General features: G+C 40.2%; 1 protein-coding gene across 1 annotated transcript; it reads right to left on the bottom strand.

Annotated features, from left to right (window-relative positions):
- Positions 1-3,646: 3,646 nt before the first annotated feature.
- Positions 3,647-19,768, bottom strand: apobb.1 (apolipoprotein Bb, tandem duplicate 1). Its single transcript, XM_020641506.3, has 28 exons — positions 19,674-19,768; positions 19,294-19,326; positions 19,043-19,155; positions 18,810-18,955; positions 18,400-18,547; positions 18,135-18,287; positions 17,684-17,808; positions 17,496-17,581; positions 16,958-17,402; positions 16,719-16,833; positions 16,258-16,404; positions 15,957-16,168; positions 15,511-15,706; positions 15,238-15,417; positions 14,927-15,130; positions 14,652-14,819; positions 14,340-14,545; positions 13,853-14,035; positions 13,628-13,758; positions 13,315-13,525; positions 13,054-13,226; positions 12,477-12,637; positions 12,283-12,392; positions 11,824-12,197; positions 5,540-11,566; positions 5,338-5,449; positions 4,971-5,148; positions 3,647-4,874 (listed from the first exon to the last, which is right to left on the bottom strand). Exons 1-28 carry the CDS (start codon positions 19,726-19,728, stop codon positions 3,879-3,881), a joined length of 11,388 nt encoding a protein of 3,795 aa, XP_020497162.3. The 5' UTR covers positions 19,729-19,768; the 3' UTR covers positions 3,647-3,878.
- Positions 19,769-20,121: the final 353 nt, after the last annotated feature.

The raw sequence follows: 20,121 nt of genomic DNA on the forward strand, positions 1-20,121 counted from the left end.
TTCAGGTTTCATTCTTGATGTGCTGAATTATGGACATGCTATCTGTCCAAAAAAACGGCTTGTCAAGTGAAATCTGTAACTCTGTTGACAGCATTCTGTCCATGCGAACTGCCAGCACTGCAGCAGTGAGTTCGATCCTTTGTATTGTCGTTTGTTTGAGAGGTGCAACTCTTGCCTTCCCCTTTATGAATGCTTCATGCACACAATTTGTTAGATTAATCTGTTTGAGGTAAGTGACAACTCCATATCCACTTTCACTTGTGTCACAAAAATGTTGCAGTTTTGCAGAATTGATGTGACTAAAGTTTCAGCTATTCCGGCCAACATTTTTTATAGGCACTGTCCCATTCACAGTTGAGTTTGCATAGTCATGGGCGAATCTAGGCAGGGGCCAACAGGGGTCAGTGCTCCTGTAACACTGAGCTTGTTCCCCCCTGGAAGAGTGGAATAACACTATACACAGTATTTCACTTGACAACTGTACTCACAATCTAGTATTAAATACTGTTACTGAAACAAATATAAATCATGGTATTTTACGTTGTGGTATTTAATAATGTGCAATATTATTTGGCATAAATATAAATTTGTCTATTTTTCACCTGGGTTTAACGTTCCCGTCTGACAAAACAACTGGCCCCAGTTTGGCCCCCCTCAGTAAAAGTGGTCTAGAACCGCCACTGTGCATAGTTCTTGAAGAATGTTCCTTGCATTGATAAAAAAGACCGGCTAAAAATCTAAGTGGGTCATAAATGGGACTAAAGGTAGACAGAATACCCTGGCTAGTAAGAGGCTGGGGTTTCAGGTTGATTTCAGACTTGAAGTTGTCCTCCTCTTTACACTACTGGATGCCCGGTGGCCTTTCAACTGGCAGGCTGTCCAGGTCTAAGCGTTTCACTTCTTTGGCTCTTTCAGTCTTTGGTATTGACATACACACAGCTCTGCTGTTGCTTATCCTCTAAGTCAATCCAAATCCTCCTTGGGCTCCTCAATATAATGCAGTATGTAGGACAATTACTCCCGACTTTTATATTTGATTTGTTTTCTGATTCACCATCAAACAAAAAGTCTGTTAAATTTAAGTGTTGAAATCAAAAGATCATGAGCAACTCCTAAACTGTCATAACAAAAATATTCTCTTTTCATGATCAGTCAGACTATTTGCCCTTTTTAGTTTCATCATGATGAGAATGACAGTCTGATGCAGTGGGAGTCAGAAATGCATTTTACATTCATCATAATGTTAATAAAGTTTCATATATGACTGATCGTTAATGATCATACTGTATGTTTTAGCAGAATGCAGGTTGCTCTTCATGTGCAGGTGTTTGTTATCAGGTAACATACAGAGACTAAACACTGTTAGGGTCTACTGTGTGTATTTTATTAGAAATAATACAATACATATTTGTGCCCACATAAATAGCTTTTAAAGTCGACTGACAGCTGAGCAATGACCAGTTGATGTCGTCACGAGACGGAGGAAAGGAGGTCTTATGTGTCTCAAAACATATTTCCACGTTCCCTCTCTTCTGCTTTGTTTGCTCTCGTCTCTCCATGCATCTTAGGTCGGAGGGACTAAGACGCAAGTGGAAGAAATGTGGATGCATTTTAAGATACATTAGAATAATCCACGTCTTCACTCCACTACTTTGCCAGATAATTCGGTCTTGTTCAATTTCCTGCGTGCTTCGCTGCTGTGCTGCTCGTAGTGTCTCTTGTACCTGAGTTTTTTCTCTGCTCAAAGCCCTTGTCATCTCTGAAGCATCTCTCTCTTCACTGGTGCGCTACAAACCAGCCAGCTCCCTGCCTCCACTGCCTGCTTTTATTTTTTCAATAAACACTTTTTATTACTTACCTGTGCCAGTCTTTGTTTAGGGGTTCCCTCTAAACCAGAACCAGAACACATAGTGATAATAGCAGACAATAATGTTCCCTGTGAATCTTGGTTGACTGAAGAGTCCTTGATAGCCCACTGGGGCTAAGTGGACTACTAGTCTAACAAGTCTACTCTTGCTTTGCTCTCACTCTTCCTCTCTGAATCACTGTCACTCTTTTGGTTGCAATCACCCCAACTCCCTAACATAATGGACATAACAGGAAATATTGTGTATTTTTGTGACAAACCTTGCAATATAACTAATAAAATTATTTAAAACATTTTGAGTTAACTAACAAACGTAACACATACATTTGAATTTGCACACAAAGCCACATACCACTTGTCATACTAATCCAAATTCAACCCACAAAAAATGATGAATGATCGAACAACGCTAACCTGAATACAGATTTTAAAGTTTCAACATTGAGTATAATTTGAAACCCATGTTTTTGTTTTTTAAATATTTGCAGTCTTTCCGTCGTACTGAAAATGTAACAGTTTCCCCTGTTACAGAAATGTACTTGTTTTTTGTTGTCATTCTTTAATTGTTGAAATCAGCACAATAAAGGCAACACAACAAGCTGTCCATTCTGATTTGAACAATTACACATTTTTAGCCCCCACCCACCCACACACACACACACACACACACACACACACACACACACACACACACACACACACACACACACACACACACACACACACACACACACACACACACACACACACACACACACACACACACACACACACACACTTACAGCCCTACCAACCAACAGGGTTAGAAAGTACACAGAGTTTTTTTATTAAGATAGAAGACCCTTTAAGTCAAGTTTAATGCAAGTTTGTCCATCTTATAATTGTTTGCAGCATTGATTGTTGCTGATGAGGGTTTAATAAATACCCAAAGAGCTCCAAAGCCAGTGAGTGCTTGAGAATAATGAGGAGGTAAGCTGGACTATAACCATCTTCACTGCCTTCAGTCAGACTTTGCGTATCTTGTCCGTAAGGGAAAGTTAAAAATCATTTAAAAGATGCACAACAGGGTCCATTGGAAAAACTACTGTGTGCACATCCAGGCAACATGCATACAGGTGCAGGACAATAAATGCAGTATTTGCAAAAAAAAGAGAAAGCTCTAAACATTGTTCAGCTCCAAATGACAATTTTATATTAATAAGGCAGGTTGGATCTACAAGATCTTCCTCAGGCCTCTTTACACTGTAAATAGACAGTTGGCTGCCCAATCATGCCCCCATTGATATCTTGACGAGTTATAACACTCTTATCATCACATTTTTGTTATTGAATGGTTTCCCTCCAGATAAACCTCTAGATTTTTTGCTGCTCTAAAAACTTAGAGAACAAGAATATAAGCCACATTTTTTAGATGATGTACCTATAAGGAGAAAGTCCTTTTACCTTACTGTTACTATTAGTCATGATCTGTACATTGCCACAATGAAACGTTATCTTCCTCCATCTAATGGCTGAGATGACAAATGCCCTGTAATGAAGACATGCCTAACCCCTATCTGCCTTTTTAAAGTTAAGTGCTGATCAATTTATATTTGGTGTTGTACCTTTCCAAACATTGGGACTCTCTACATGTGTATAATGTCAAATTAAACACATTTAACAAACATATCCTTCCATTGTGTAGTTGAAGTCTTTTTGAAGTTGCTCTGGTGTGTATGTTAAGTTTGCATTATACTGATGCTTCAAAACATCATACAGCAGGAAAAACAGACAAGTAAATTATATATTATATTAAGTATTTTATTGATGCTTTCCACCATTTACATGAAGTTGCCTTTCAATAGAACATTACATTTAAATGTTTGCACACAATAAACCATCTGGATTAAAATGTGGGGGTTGCTATTATAAATATGGTTAAAGAGCTAATTGTCCATACTGCTTTCAAGCATGTGTTTTGAACAGATGGTAGTGTTTCATATGGACTTAGGCCTCAGTCTGTGAGGGTTGCTCACTGTTGGAAGGGAAATGGAAGTACAATCTCAATCCTACCATCACTGACTTTCATGTAGGTTTGAGTCTCCTCTGAAGCTTGCTGCATTAAACCGTAGACAGTGCTGTTAAACTGGTCCACAACATAAATGAACATGTCCATTATGTATTCAAATGAATTGTTGAGCTGTTCAAAATTTAGGGCAGAGATCTGGTCAACAACAGTCTTAAAGACTGTGACAATGTTACGATAGACGATATTGATGTTAATGAACACTGCATCTAAATAGTCAGACTTGACAGAGTCAACAAACTCCTGCGATTTTTCAACAACAGCCTTAAGGGTCTCACCTATCTTTACAAGCATTGTGTCAAGACTTTCCATATTTTTCACAAAATCCACCAGTTCATCAAAGATTTGCTTGTAAGCTGATTTGACCTGATCCAAGACCTGGCCTCCAGTAACCGCATCACCAACTGGCATGCGTACTTTGACATTACTGATCATCTCAACAAAGGATTTAAGGTATATCTCTACATTCTCATAGATACTCTGGATGGTCACTTCTAGCATAGCGGCAATGCTGCTAGTAAGCTTCTTAAGGGCTTCAGGGAGAGTGGTCATCTCATCACTCCCAGGCAGTTTGAACTGGGTCTCTCTAAGGAACTTGATGACAGCATCCAGGAAGGTCTGGACAGTAAGTTGGTACTGGACAATAATGTTCCTAAAGAAGATTGATAGTTGGCTCATTTGAACATCATAGTTGACTGCAGCATCGTAGGCCTCGCTAATTCGGTTAACAACTGTATTCTTTAATGTCTCAATGCTGCTTGTGATTTGGTATTTGTCTGCAAACATTGTGAATGTAGCGATGATGGAAGGGAGTCTCGTCTTCATTTCAGAGAGCATTACTTTGGGTGCCTCCATGTTGTAGGCAATCTGCAGGTTCATCTTATCAGCATCTTGAGGAGTTGATGTGATGACCAAGATGTCAACATCAACCTCTGGAGCAGACTGTTGAACAGAAAAAAATGAAATATTATAGCTTTACTTTTATGATAATGATTGGCTTTCCATTATATCAACACAGTAAATATAAATGATACTCACAGGATAACGACCAAAGACTTTAGCACTCATCTGAGATGGGACTCTGCCATTGAACTTAAGGCCAAGGAAGCCAGTTGATGGGATAGAAACTGAAGCACTGATACCATCTCTGAGAGCAGCATAACGAATGTTCATATCAGTGAAGGTAGGACTGGTGATGTCCACATTCAGGGTATGGCTGGAAAAGGAAGCATTTCAAATGATGATCAAATGATGATCACTATCAATTAACAACCTGATATCTATTAGGAAGGAATTTGGTAAATGAACATTGAAATACATGTTGAAGTTGAACGTGTCAGAAAAAAAATTCTAGATTAGCATTTACTTGTCATAATTTAACATATTTTTGAACAAACAGTTTTACCTCAAGGCTTGGCTTATAACATGGTTTACATTCATGGTCAAGTCAGCGTGTGTCAGGACAAGCTTGCTGATCCAGCTCAGAGCTTCATCCTCGTAGCTCGTAGTGGTTGAAGCTATTGAATGAAATAATTTCTCTTAGATTAAGTGCTCAACAATGCTTGCATTGAAAAAAGTAATTTGTTAAGGGAATTTGATCAACTCACCATCCATGTCATATTCCAAGAACAAAACCACTGAGGTGGCAGATGACTTCATGGTGACTTTGAAGACAGGAGCATCACCTTCTACATCAGCTGCCAGGTTGGTAGTGTACAGTGGGCTGACAAACTTGGCATTTGTTGAAATCTTCTGCTTGGCAGCTGTTACTTCGGCAACAGTTTTCCCAAAGATGGTGAATTCACCAAGGTTGGTTGGCTGAGACAAATCAATCTCAATATCAGCAGTCAATGAAGAGATCGGTGCAAGATCAACTGTAGCCTGGACAGTGTGCTTCCCATTGGTGTTAAAGTCGAACACATTTGCCTCGTTGTTGCCAGTATACTTCAGTACCGCATACACACGGCCAAGGGAGGCTTCAACTTCAAGACTCTCATTTACATCCATGCCAATGACTTTGGTGGTGCCATGGTTAAACTTGGAATCAGCGATAACCTTGAAAGTGGATCGTAGGCCATCGGTATTAAGATACATAGTAGCCTCATTATCAAGGACTCCCAAAACTAGATAGTCTTCAAGTACTGTACCATCCATATTTGCCTTTGTGGATGACTCCACAGAAACATACTCAAAGGTTCCCTCCAACTTCAGATTGTGGTCCGCCTCTGCTTTTCCAACAGCCTTTATCACTGGAATATTGCAACTGCCCTTCATTGTCAAGGTGGACACAGCATTTAATTTGGTTTTGGTGTCTGCAACCAGATTTTGGTTTGCTTCCAGGTTGAGAATGGGCAGAGCAATCTTTGCGACTGTAGCCACAGACACAGCAGTTTCAAGGGTCTCAGTGTTAACACTGACTGTGCTGTCATGAGTTCCTTCAATGTGCTGATTTTCAAGGGACAGGGAATTGGCCAGCTTGATTCCTCTCTTTGTGGTGAGACTGGTGGTGCCATCAAGTTTGGCTTTCAGACTCTCAAACACAGAAGCTGTGGTAGCTCCCAGACGGAACACAATATCATCCTCAGCAAACAGTCCAGCATTGGCATTCAAATTAATGATGGCAGACTTGAAAGACAGATCTGCGATCAGGTTACCCACAGAGGGGATCTGGATAAGACCCATATCAACAAGTGGGGCAGCATGACTCTTCTTGTATACAACTTTGGCATCTACATCTACAGTCTGCTCAGTGGTAGTCAAAATGTCCTTCAATCCAGTTTCCTCATATAAGTTCAGATCACTGATAGCTGGGGTATGGATATCGACAAAAGGCAGGTCAAGCTCAGGAATGCTGATGGTGAATGTCAGGAAATCAAGATTTGCCTCACTTTCACAGGCAACAAAGATGCCAGCCTCATTTTCATTATTGTCAACTGTGAAATTGTAGGACATTTTGTACTGATTTAGACGAGCCAGAGCTACTGTGTTAATCTGTTGGCTTTCAGGTTTTAAGATGGCAGTGTAATCATTCTGCAGATCTATCTTAGCAGTAAGAGTTTCAAAAATGTTGACCCTGGCATTTCCTTTGTTTTGGAATTCAAAGACAATCTCCACAGGACGGGCTACAATGTTGATTCCATTGGATAGGACTCCATTGACTGGCCCATACAGTTCTGTATCATGATTTGCTTTCAGCTCAACTTTAAGGTCATAAAGGTTGGCATGTCCAGATGCAACAAAAAGACTGTTTTTAATAACTGGTGCCTCTGCCTCATTGCGGACATCAAACTTGAAGTAGGTGAAGGTGCCTAACTCTGCTGTAATTTGCTGTTTCATCTTTAAGATAATACAGTCTGTGTCTCCAGAGAAGGTAAGAGTGACAATGCTGGGAGTGAGTGACAAATGCAAGTTGCTCTTGTGGGTGCCATCTTCAGCATTTAACTTGCCAGTGCCGGAATTGTCTGCTGTAAGAGTCAGGGTGTAGCCATCTAGACGAGCAACTGCCTTCTGGTTTACATTGGCCTCATTTCTGACATTAAAAACTGGGAGGTTCACTAAATGAGTGTAGGTTGTATCAATAGAGGCAGACATTCCTCCTTCCATAGCAATAAAGGCTGTGTTCATAAATTCAGCTGAGTAAGGTGAAGTAGTAACCTTTACAGTGGTTTTTGCTTGGGCCTGGGCTGACAGGCCATAGAGAGTTACAGATGCTTGATGATCAACTCCAAGAAGAAGATGGCTCAGCTTAAGAGTCTCTGCCAAAACAATACGACTCATTTTTGGGATTGCAAGACGAGCAGTGGAGTCAACATTGTAATTAAGAATTTCAATATTTGGAGATGTGCCCTGGGATGAAAAGAATCCAGTGAAGGTAGGTGTCAGTTCGCTATCAGTTGAGTTCTGGAACTCACCAGATGTCCTCATTGTGTAGACGGGAGTGCTGAATTTGATTTCACCATAGAGTTTACCAAAGCATGGTACCATGATCTCACTTGGAATGGTTGGCAGTTTGATCTCAGGAACCTGAAGAGACTTGACAAGTTTTTCTAGAGGAACTTGTGGGATAGTAGGGAATGAGATCTGAGGAAGAATTATTTCTGGGAAGGTTATCTCTGGCATGGACGGAAGGTAGTTCATAGTCAGGTCTCCAAAGAAAGCATCCATGTCCAGCATTTTGATGTCAAAGTTTACAATGAAATCAAGAAGGGCAATTATTCTCTGCTTGATGTCATCAATGGAAATTGTGTCAGCTTGTACTGTGTAGGAGCCCAGGATGGTGAACTCAGGAATGTCAACCTGTGTTGGGATTTCAAACTCTTGAAGTTTATCCATGCTGAACTTCACTGAAGGCACATTGAGATCAGTGAATGGAATGCTGAAAGATGGCGTGTTCAACTCAAGCTTCTTTAGTTCAGTAAAGAGCCCATCAATGATTTGCTGAATCTCGCTGATGATTTTTTGATCAGGTGTCACTGTCTTTATCATCTCAACTATATTAGTGAACATGTTAGAGACGATGGTAAAGACCTTTGTATAGTATTTGCTCACAAGGTCCAGATAAGATGTGATCTCAGCTTTGACGTCGAAATTTGTTATTGCCTGCTTTACAAATTCAGCAAATCCCTGAAGGTTAACAAGCACATCCTGGTCAATGAAATCCTTAAAAGATTTAAGTACCTCTGCAACTCGGATTTCTCTTAAACTTTCCATAAAGCCTTGAACAGAGGACAGGAAAAGATTGACTAGATCCTTTGTTGCCTCAAGTTTCTGCGGGATTTCAAAAATCCTGATCATCTCATTCACACAATCTGTGAAGAATCTGATCAAACCATTGACAGATATCACAAAATCATTATAATCCAGTGAATTCAGATCTTGCACTACTTTATCAATAACTGTGTTTAGTTGTTGAATCATATTCTGAACATCAGCTGTTTTCAAGGAGTTGATGGTGGTCTGAAGGACTTTCATAAATAGTTTAGGAATGTTTATATCCTTTACCATTTTTGTAACAGTCTTGATGGTTTCCTCAATTTTGAATTGCTTGATGAGCTCCACAACCTTTTCCAAGATAGCCTGAACCTTTTTGTCAGCCTCAAACCTGACCATCAGCTCCCTCATCTTGGCATAGAATGTGTTGATCTTACCTAGGATGTCAAGGTCCTGAATGATTTCTGTGATAATCTGTGTAACACCACTGAAAATCTCTGTGGGAATCTGACTCACCAGTTTATCAATGCAAGCTTTAAGATCAAGAGATGAAATGTAACTCGTCAGCTCAGCAACAAATACTTGCACGTCAATGGCTTCCAGACTTTCTTTCATAGAACCCATTGCTGACTGCAGTTTAGCCTTGATTTCATACTGGGCTTCAATATCATTCAGGAATGCAATGCTGCTGTCCTTCAGTTTTTCCAGGTCAATCTGCTGGATCATCGCAGAGACAGTATCAATCATGTACACTACCATGGCCTTGATGTCATATTCCTCATTAAAGGCAATCACCTGCTGCTGGATTGTCTGAATAAGGGTTTCAGGTAGGGAGCCACTGACAATAATCTCCTTAATCATAGAAGTAAAGTGTTGGATGAAAACACTGAGATCTGACAGCAATTTCTCAAAAGATGCCTTGAGATTTATCAACAAGGCTTCCACATCCTCCATGGAGATAACATATTCTTGTGAAAAATCACTTAAATACTGCTTCATCTGAATAACCCTGTCCTCTATATTCAGTTGAGAAACAAATTCATCTAAATATTGTGGAAGAGCCTCAAGTCTTTCCTTTATCTCCTCATTGTTAATGAAACCTTGCAGTGCCTCTCCAGCATACACAACAAAGCCCTTGATGCTTTCCAACAGGGCAGGCAGATTTTCAACAAGAGGGAACTGAATTATATGACTGTCTGTGTTCTTGTCATACTTGAGGAAGCCTGAGATGGCAAATTCCTGGTTCTCTGTGGAGTCAGTGTTGAGGATGTTTGTGAGGAAGGCACTGGAAACCTCAATTCCCATTCTTTCAGCAGTGTTGTAAATACTCATGTCCTGGTTAAAAGCATGCTCATTGACCTTTGATTTCATTCTGAAACTGGTCTTCTGCTCTTGGAGTGATAGAACATTATCCAACTTGTTGTCAAAGGTTGTCTCAAGGGAAAAGCCATTATCAAGCTGCTGGGCCAATGATGCTCTGCTTTCATGTGAGCTAGCGATTACCAGGGGCTGTGCTTTAAGGAGGAACTTGCCATAGAGCTGGGCACTGTGCTTTCCATACATGGTCATGTCTCCATCAGCGTTAAAGATGGCATCAAGGTTGAAATCAAAAGGAATAATACTGCAACGGATGGTGTGGTCAAAGCGCATTGGCTGTGAGTTGAAGCGAGCATCATTGGTAATCCTGGCAGCAAGACCTATAACTTCAAGCTCAGTGTTTTGGTTCATGTGTGTTCCAATGAACTTTCCAGTAGTGCTGCATTTTGCAATTGCAGCCATATCAGCATAATTTACCTGATATGTGTGCTTGAGCTCTTCCTCACCATAGATAGCTTTCAGGCTACCAGTAAGATCAATTTTGTAAAGTTCTGCCTGTAGCTGGGCCTCATTGATGAAGTTGGCTGTCAGAAGTCTCAGGTTGTTGTTGACATTTGCAGAAGCTGTGTAGGGTTTCAGGTCGATGGTGATATCATGAGTGTAAGCAGCATATTCACTTGCAGTGGCTTCAGCCTTTGAGTTGAAGTCAAGGCTAGAGAGTGTAATTGTCAGAGTGTTGGCATTATCAACCTTAATGTCACGCATAACAGCCTTGTTGATTATAGACAGAGAAGCCTTTGAAGCATCAAGCCCAGCATTGAAGGTGTTTTCCAGTGTAAGGGGGCTCTGAAGGGTTGTGGTTCCACTTGTTGTCAAACCATCCTTGTTCATTGTCAGAGTAGCCTTGTGAGTAGCCTCATTCTCAAGGAGCTTCATGGTGGCATCACTGTTCACGGTCAGACCATTGTTATTCAGGGAAGCAGTCATTAGAGAGTAAACACGGTTTTCAGTGTAGTCTGCATTTGTCTCAATTCTCAGAACGATTTCGCCTGCACCAGCAGAGGCCTCAGCCTGATTGCGAATTTTCATGCCAAGAGGCATGGCATTTGTATCACATTTAAGTGACAGCTTGCTATCTTTGAAGGAAAGCTCAGCAACATGGGTCAGAATGTCTTCAAAGGCATTGGTGTTGGAAACCACTGACAGTTCACCATTGGCAAGGGTTGCTGCAATGGTGTTCTGGGCCTTGACAATCGTGGAGTCAATCTGAACAGTGGAATCAATCTTGGCCTCTGGCTTGAATGGGGAGATTGTGAATGACTGGGTTGAAATGGTCTTGCCATACATGGGTCCAACCTTCAACATTCCTTCAAGGTTGCTATCAGTAGAGATTTCTTCAGTGTTGATTCCTGCCATACCAGTGTGCCCTAGCACAATATTGAGACCGAGGGGGCTTGTGACTTCAATCTTGTTGCTGGTTTTCAAATTAATTTTGTCTGTGATGGTGGCTTCTTCGACAATATTAATACTAGCCTCAATGAATTTATGGGCGAAAGTGCTTTTCAATTCAGCCTTGATGGGATCAGAAGTGGCCAACATTCCAGAGCCTAAATAACAAGACAAGAAATAGGAGGTTGTAAACTAATAATTGCATTGTGTGAGTATTTTCTGCTAATTATTTTTGTGATTGATTTACTGATATACAATAACTCTCAGGAAAATATAAATAATAAAGTAGTTTAGTGTTATCAGAGAAATCATTAACATTGAAACTGAAATAAAGTCCTCTATTCAAGTCCAACTGTATTTGTAGAACATAACAACCTGACAAATTACTAAGAAATGAATAGCATCCACTACATACCGTCAATCTTTACTGAGAGAATGTCGAGTGGGGAGGTTCCTTTCAGGCCAAACTTAGCTGAGTAGCTTGGTGTTTCCACAACATCTTTTCCGGCAGCGATTGAGGCCTCGATGTTGTAAAGGTTGCTCTTCATCAGAGCTGAAACTTCAGCTTTTCCAAAAAGAGGAATAGCCAGAGTAAGGCTCTCAGGGACAACAAGCTCTGGGATAGGAATTTCCATAGAGACAATCTCCAGTCCAAACTGGGGCAGAGAGACAGTTGGTGTGGTCAAGGCTGGTGGGAAGTTAAGCTCTTCTGTTGACTTTCCACCAAGAGGAAGAGGGACAGAAATGATGAAGCGCTCATTGTTGAAGTAGTAGACGGCCTTCGCCTCACTGTTAAAAAAATATAAAATGCATAAATGTTTTGGAAAACTATTCCATGTGTTTCAAACATAGTCATTGAGTTCTTTACACTTACGTATTCAGGTACAGTTTTTCTGGCAGGGAAATCTCAGGCATATCAGGCACTCTGAAGTTCTGGATGTAAGGGAAATCGGCACCATACTGTTCCATGTAGTTGTTTGCCGCCTAAGAAAAAAATATCATAGTTTTATGCATATTTCAAAATGTTACCAAAATTACATGAATGACTGTTAAATCCATGATTCATACCTCCACAAACTTCACGAAGATGTGACGGACCTTCATGTCAGTCTGCCCGACCTGCATGTCAAGGAGCTGGTTTCCATACTTGTCAATGATGTCTGCTTTTGGCAGGCTGGTTGTCTCAGTGTTCACATCAGACTTGACTTCAACCTCAATCTTGGTGCCATCTGCAAAAACAGCACAATTTCACTAACTGGAAGGCATGATGATTTGTTTTAAAGTTAAGACCATGAGTTAGAGTCTTTTTTTTTTAACAAAATAAAAGTTGATATTGTCAAAAAGCCAGGTTTTTCAACAGGAATGTGTCTAAATCTAATACCAGTAGCATTTTGAGATGGTTAGATGGCATAAGTTTTGAAATATCTATATTCATTTCAGTCAAACTGTACCTTATTTTTGTGCCCATAAATTGCCAACATTCTTGTCACTTTTATATGACCCCATTTTGTATATATTCCATTTTTCACCAATGTCTGTCCATGGTTATATTTGAGTTATGATCCAAAGGTGTATAAACCTTTCCAAGAGCTTTAAATTAAATTGCAATAATATATTATGAAAAACAGCATGACATTTAAATTACCATATTTCATTGCTATTTCCTGCTCAGATGTAGCATCCATGACCTTGATTTCACTCTTGAGCCCCAATTCCATTTCTTCATCACGTTTCAGGTTTGCTGTGACAGTGGCGTCAGCATTGATTGAGGGAACAAGAAGTTGGACTTGAAGCATACCTTCTTTCATGGCCATAAGTCTGAAAAACATACCAGGGAATTAGTGTGCTCTCAGTTATCATTGATACATTCATTTTATATTTAGAGAGTTTGTAGCTGATTTCTTACTTGGCACGGCCAACCAGGGACAACTGAGGGATGTTCTTGTTTATTAAGTCAAGAGAGATGGAGTGGGTTCCTTTGCCCTTGGTGTTTCCATCAACAACACCCAGCCTAAGTCCAGCCTCAACATCGTAGTCAGGGATCTGGATGTCAGCTGTGATGACATTCTTCCTTCTGTTATATTTCATCATTGCTGTGGCTTCAGTTGGCTCTGCACCTGTGGTTGACCAGCCAATAGATTAAAATAAAACAATTCCATTCAAAATAACTTGATCAAAATTAAGTTTATAATGAATAAGAATAATTTTCAATGCATTACCTTCAGCTCTCAGAACACATTTTAGTGAGTCAACCTTCTGCCGGCCCTCTTCTCCCTCCCTGAGGAGCTCGTAGGCAATGGTAGCTGTATACTCAGTGACTTCACCAGTTGGGTGTAGTTCGATGACAAATCTATGAAAATTATGAAATGAATTGTTCAATATTCACTTGTATTTCATTTTGATAAATGAAATGCTTTGTCTGTGGTTTAGAAAGTTTTGCTCACTTGCTGTCTCCAGTAAAGGGGAAGTAGGGGGTTGTCTCTTGAGAGAAAGCATCAGTGTACTGTAGAGCAGTGCAGTATTTCATTCCAGCGAAGAAGGGAGTGCACTCACTGACATCAACCTTGTCCGTCACTGTAGGAGGGATGGTCAACTCTGCTGATCCAGTCACTGCCACCAAGTTGTTACTATAGGTCAATTGTAGAAAAGTATTAGTTTAAGATTGGCTAATTCTAAGTGAAGACATTTATTGTGGCAGTTAGGTAAACAGGATCCCCTGAATTACTTTATTCATGCTGTGATTACACTGATAAAATTATTTGCACTTTGGTTACAAACAGAGCCCTAACCTTTTCCACTCGTTCAAACCTCCAATCATAAAGCAAACCCCAGCTGTAGGTTTCTTTTGTCATTTACAGTGTTTGTGTTCCCCATCATAGCGATTTGGGGGCAAAAATTAGCAGAATAACTTAAAGTTTTACCCAAACTTACGTTATTTTGACGAGCTTCATTGGATGCATTGGAGCAGGGATGGTCAGCTTGACATTGTCACGGTCCAGGGAGATCTTGGCACTGAGACCACTCTCGTGGAATATGCTGGTGTGCATCTCTAACCCAGACTTGACATATTCAGGGATGTATGAACCAACCCTAGTGTCAAACTCAATGCCAGCAGAGGGCATGAAGGTAATTTCATTCTGTGGAAATAACAGCAGACATAGGGGATATGTTTTAATTTGTTTTGCTGAAGTCTTTATCATTAGATGTCTGTTTAACCTAGACATAGTTTGATTCAATACCCACCATGTCAGGAGCAATCTTGAGTCCACCCTTGATGCCAGGGGTGAAAGTACCAGACAGTGCAATCCTCAGAGGCACGCCAGTGGTAGTAGGCAAGAAGAACTCATTGTCCATGAAGATGTAGTGGGCAAAGATTGTGTTGTCAGACTTGGTCATCAATGCCTTCACAAGCTGATGCAAATGAAAACATATATATCAATTTCAAATCCTTAATATTGTTGACATTTTAAAATTAATTTGGTTTCATTGTTAGTGAAACAAACAAAAACCTTCCTTACATCAGTTGGGAACATCTTGAACATGCTGTCAATCATCATGACGGCAGAGTAAGCCATCTCCTCCATTTCATTTGTCTTCAGGTATCCCAGCTCATTACCCAAAAGTCTCAGATAAACCATTGCCTCAGGAGACTCTGCTGTCTGGAGTTCCCTCACAAGTTTGTTGAGATTGCGTCCAATGTCTCTCATCAGGTTCTGGGTGGCCTAAACATAGAGGTTCACTGTCTATTATAAGATATCCCTTATGGAAACAGTCATCATAATTACATCTTTTTTTACATAATGTGAGCCAAACAGATTGATCTGCATACCTGTCTCTTCATCCTGTCCTTCTTCAATGCAGGCATCATGTTCTTAAGGATCTCATTGACTCTGAATGGCATGTTGTCAGAGACAAAGTACATTGTCTTCAGGGCAATGTCAGGGAAGAATCCATTCTCACCAAACAGGGCTTCAACAGTTGGCTCAAAGCCTTTGCCCTCCATACCAATCTACAAAGGGTACAACTTTTTCAGTCACAACTTAGCTCATGACAATGTCATCTTAAAGCAAAATTTTGCATTTACATTGCTCAAGTTGCCTACCTCCATCATGTCAATGTCATATCCAAAGGCCTTCAGAGTCATTTCAAGCATGACCTCCTTCGGTAGGTAGCTGGTACCCTCAAAGATCATGTTCCCCTCCACAGATCCGATCTTGTAGTTGCGAGAAAACTTGGTGGGATCCATTGTGGTTCCAATTTTGTTGCCTTGCAGGGCATCAAGAATTCTACGTCTCAGTCTGGGGGAAATAAATAAATAAATATTACTGTACATCTGTTGATGCTGATCAAATCAAGACATCACTGTGCAATATAACTCAATCTTATTGTATAGCGCCTATTCGTAGCAAATTTTATCTGAAGACACTTTACAAAAGAGCAGGTAAAAGACCTTACTCGTTATGTTATTCACAAAGAAATTTACAAATAACTTGTGACGCAACAAATTTGAAAACTACAAATATAAACCTGAAAATGCTTATTTCTTACTCAAGGGTCTCTGGCTCAGTTGAGGACAAAATGTTGGTCACATGAGAGATCACAAAGCTCTTGACTTGTTGGTCCTGCTCATTGGGCAAAGCAGCCGCCAGCTGTTCCAGCTCAGTGGGCATTGGGTCCTTCATCAAAACCAGATATGCAGCGATACGCTTTTGCATGGGACTAGCACCGTCCAAAAGCACCTGAATGAGAACCTCTCTGCCCTGTGAATAAACAAGATTTGTAAAATTAATATATAGTCAGATTTTATGGTCCACACAACCTTTGAAAGCCTTTGCACAATTTGACATGCCTCCGCAGGTACGGGGGTGAGTCTGTATGCTTGGATGGCGGCCTCCTGCACAGCCAGGGAAGCTTCAGGTTGGTTCACACACTGGATCACAGCAGCTCTGAGTGCAGGACTGGCAGGTCCAACAGCTGCGGCCATGTTTCCAATAACCTAGTATCAAAACAAACATTATAATTCCATCAATGGGGGAACATTATTATGGCTGTTCCAATATATTCCTTTGTTGCTCTGCCTTCTTATATAATAAATAATAATATCTTTTCACAAAATATATACAACTATCCTTACGTATAAGAGCATGGGAAATCAACACTTAACCTGGAAGTGAATAGTACAATTGAACAGGCTCAAGAATAACTGAAATTCTGTTGTATATTTTATAAAAATTGAATGCAGGTGCTTGTGCTCCTTCTTTTTGATCCTTTAAATAATTTCCTCTTTCATCAATTGGATTAGACACCTACCCTCAGTGTCATGAAAGTGGTGTCTTTGTCACCAGTGCAGTCTCCTAATTGGGCAGCCATGAACTCAGCAACAGAGTGTATCTCAGGGATAATTCTTTCCTCAGCTTTGTAGAATCTGTTCCACAAATAAAACATATTTAACACATATAACCTTTGTAGCTCACTGTACAAAAAGGCATAGACATTAACTGAAATATTAATCATTTAATCCGGAATATAGTTTGGTTGGATTCACTCACCTCTTGACAACATTGCTCAGGGCATACATGATGGGCTTGCTGGGCTTGTATTTGGCCATCTCGAGCATGTCATTGATCAGCAGGGGAGAAGGATTGGAGACGAGTCCCATCGCAAAAACACCAGCATCAACCTCAAGTGAAGAGGTGTCAAGAGTCCTGAAGATCTGCATGATGGCACTGCTGCACTCAGGGGTTCCACACTGGGCGAGGACCTGGTAAGTCAGGACACGGGACACGGCAAGGGCTTCAGGGATGGCGGGACTCAGGGTCTCGGTCTTCATTCCACGGACGATGGTGACCAGCTTTTGGAAGAGGTCTGCCCTCCTGTCACTCTCATTCTCAGGCAGATTGGCCAGTTCTCCGAGGAGTTTCAGACCTGCATCTTTATCCTGGATAACACTCTTGTCCTCAACAGTCTCCATGGGAAGACCCTTGACAATGTTACCTATGATAGAGCAAAAATCTATATTAGTTCATGTTGCTTTCAGAGACCAATTACCCATAAATGAAACCAATAAAGTTTAAACAAAGGACGTACTTGTTTCAAAGACTCTTTCATTGTAAGGAGTAACCTCAACCAGAGTCAGTTCTTGCTTTCCAACATTGGTAACTCCATATTCTCCCCTGTAAGAAGACAACATGGTTAGAAAAGCATAGATATCTTATACAAGACATTAGACTGAAGAATGGAACGAATCACATTTTCTTATACAAGGTAAGACTCACTTGTGTGAGAAGGGAATGAGGATGTGTTTCTCAGTGCAGGAGCCAGAGGTCATGTGTTTCTTCTCATTGTCAAACTTGTAGTTGCAGTCCTGTGTGCTTGTGATCAGCTTGGACAGAGGGTAGTTCTGAAATTGACCAAAAAATATTTGATGAGTGTGCTGTAGGGGATTTATTAATACAAAAGATTTAAAGAGTTTGCATTAGGCTTCCAAGTTATTACTTGTCAATCACAAATAGTATAGAGTTCAGAAAAGTCATTTTACTTGGATTTTTATGCAATAAAGTTAGAGTTTCCAGAGCAATGCCACCTTTATTCTTTTCAACAGCCAAATCACTTTCTATGCATAAATTAACTTGAAATTATTTACTTTCCAAACTTTATTTATAAGATTTAATGTTTACTTAAAAGGTTCATGTGGCTACTATGGACAATAAGGTTTGGATGTCTTACCATGCCACGGATAAGTGCCAGAGGGCTGGTGTAAGCTCTAAGTGGAGCAAATTTGTCGCATCTGGACAGATCCCTGGTGAGGCTGATGTCAGTTGCAATGTCCTCTCTTGCATTGACAGTGTAGAAGGTCTTGCACTTGCCGTGGATTGTGGGCTGAGATAAATGATTAGAGAAAAATATATACATTTAGAATATAATACAGTTATTTGTAAAACTAGAAATAACAGCATGGTTCTCTTTGTGAATTCTCATTTAATAAATGTACCATGTTCTTGTTCTTCTCTTCTTCCAGCAGAGGCACAGCCAGGGCAGAGATGATACCCCTCTTGATGTTCAGGATGGTTGTTGTCTCACCGTCTTCAGGGTACAGTTTCACATCGTGCACACCCTCAACCACAACCTTCAGAGGATATCTGAAAGGAAATGCATGAAATTTGAATTCAAATTTTCATGGGCCAAATCAACAAAAGTATCAGGTTTGAGATTGAAGATTTAAAGAAGATATCAATGGAATTACAAACTTGTACTGGTTGTCTACAGAAAAAAGAAAAAAAAAAAACAGAAAAAAACAGAAACTTTCACAATAACCTCCAAAAGCAAATGTATGTCATAGCTCGATGTGTGCCCATGAAACTAGAAGTGTCATAAAATAGGAAAACTGTCAGTGTAACTTACCTCTCCATTTCAGCAGCAAAGGCGTCAGAGCCGGCAGCAGGACCGAACACAGCGTTGCCCTCTGCGTCCATGTCAACCACCTCACTCAGGCTACAGCCAGTGGTGCGGACGATGAAACTACAGGTCTGAGGTACTTCAATTTCAACCTGTGAGATAAAGAATCGTTTTCATTAATTCATCCTCCATGAAGATGAAATGAGAAAAATTCTATTTGCTCAAGAGCTTTCTCATACCATGCAAGCGCCTTTGGGTCCGTTCTTAAGCTGTGAGGCTCCGGTGATGGCATTCAAAGACTCAGCTTCATACTGGTATACATACTTGTGCAGGGTCTTGTACCGTTTGGCCACTAGATAGGAAAAATCAGTGGTGAAGGCATTCTATTAACTCCTGTTTTAATAATGTTAGTGCTCAGACTTGATGTCAACACAAAGATTCATTCAATAAACATGAGCATGATCGTAGAAGGTAAACTTTTGTAACTTACGCAGGCAGGTTGGCTGATCTTCATCTTGGGCAACTGTGGAAAAAATATGACATTTCAGATTTTTAATGATTCTTATGAAATAGCTAACAAAAAGGCATTAAACATATATCCTTTGTTATAAAGATCATTGGATCATGTTTCCACTTATAAGTAAGGACATTTAAATTTTATTTCAGATCTTTGTATTTTAAATTAAATTAATCAAACTGTTAAAGGTTTAAATAAATGCAATGCAGTTTAGAACATGTTCATTTCATCTTTGCTGCAAAACAGGAGTGATCACATTAAACCAAATAAGAATTTAAAAAAAACTAAAAATGTCCAAAAAACCCTTTCAGCCAGGTACGATTACGGAGAAACATTTCCTTAGAATTACTCACAGGCCAAGGCAGATGTGCTGAGGAGCAACAACAGGCAGAGCTTAGAATCCCCCATGATGGGTTCGTTGAAGCTCTCTCCCTTAAAGTCGGCGAGTACTCAGACGAGACTGATTTCTTAGCTCCAGCTCGGGGCTTTTATATCCTCAGCTGGGCTCTTTCAGACGACTAGGAGGCACAGACAGTGCTTTGAACGCTCAAAGTCCACTCCACCCTCCTGTGTGGAGGGACAAAGGCAAAAGGTTTAAAGGGATAGTCATGTCACAAAGCACAGGCTTACAAAACTGATCAATTCTGGTAAATCTTGAAGAACTACTTTTTTTTTAAAAATATGTCAAACATGCATTTTTTTAATATTTTGATATACAACATACTTTACAATATATATTATGTTGGACTTAAGCAAATTAAAAGTAACTTTTATCATATACAGATTGTTTTTATAATGCTG

The sequence above is a fragment of the Labrus bergylta genome, chromosome 15 (genome assembly GCF_963930695.1).
Source record: "Labrus bergylta chromosome 15, fLabBer1.1, whole genome shotgun sequence".
Taxonomy (NCBI): Eukaryota; Metazoa; Chordata; class Actinopteri; order Labriformes; family Labridae; genus Labrus; species Labrus bergylta.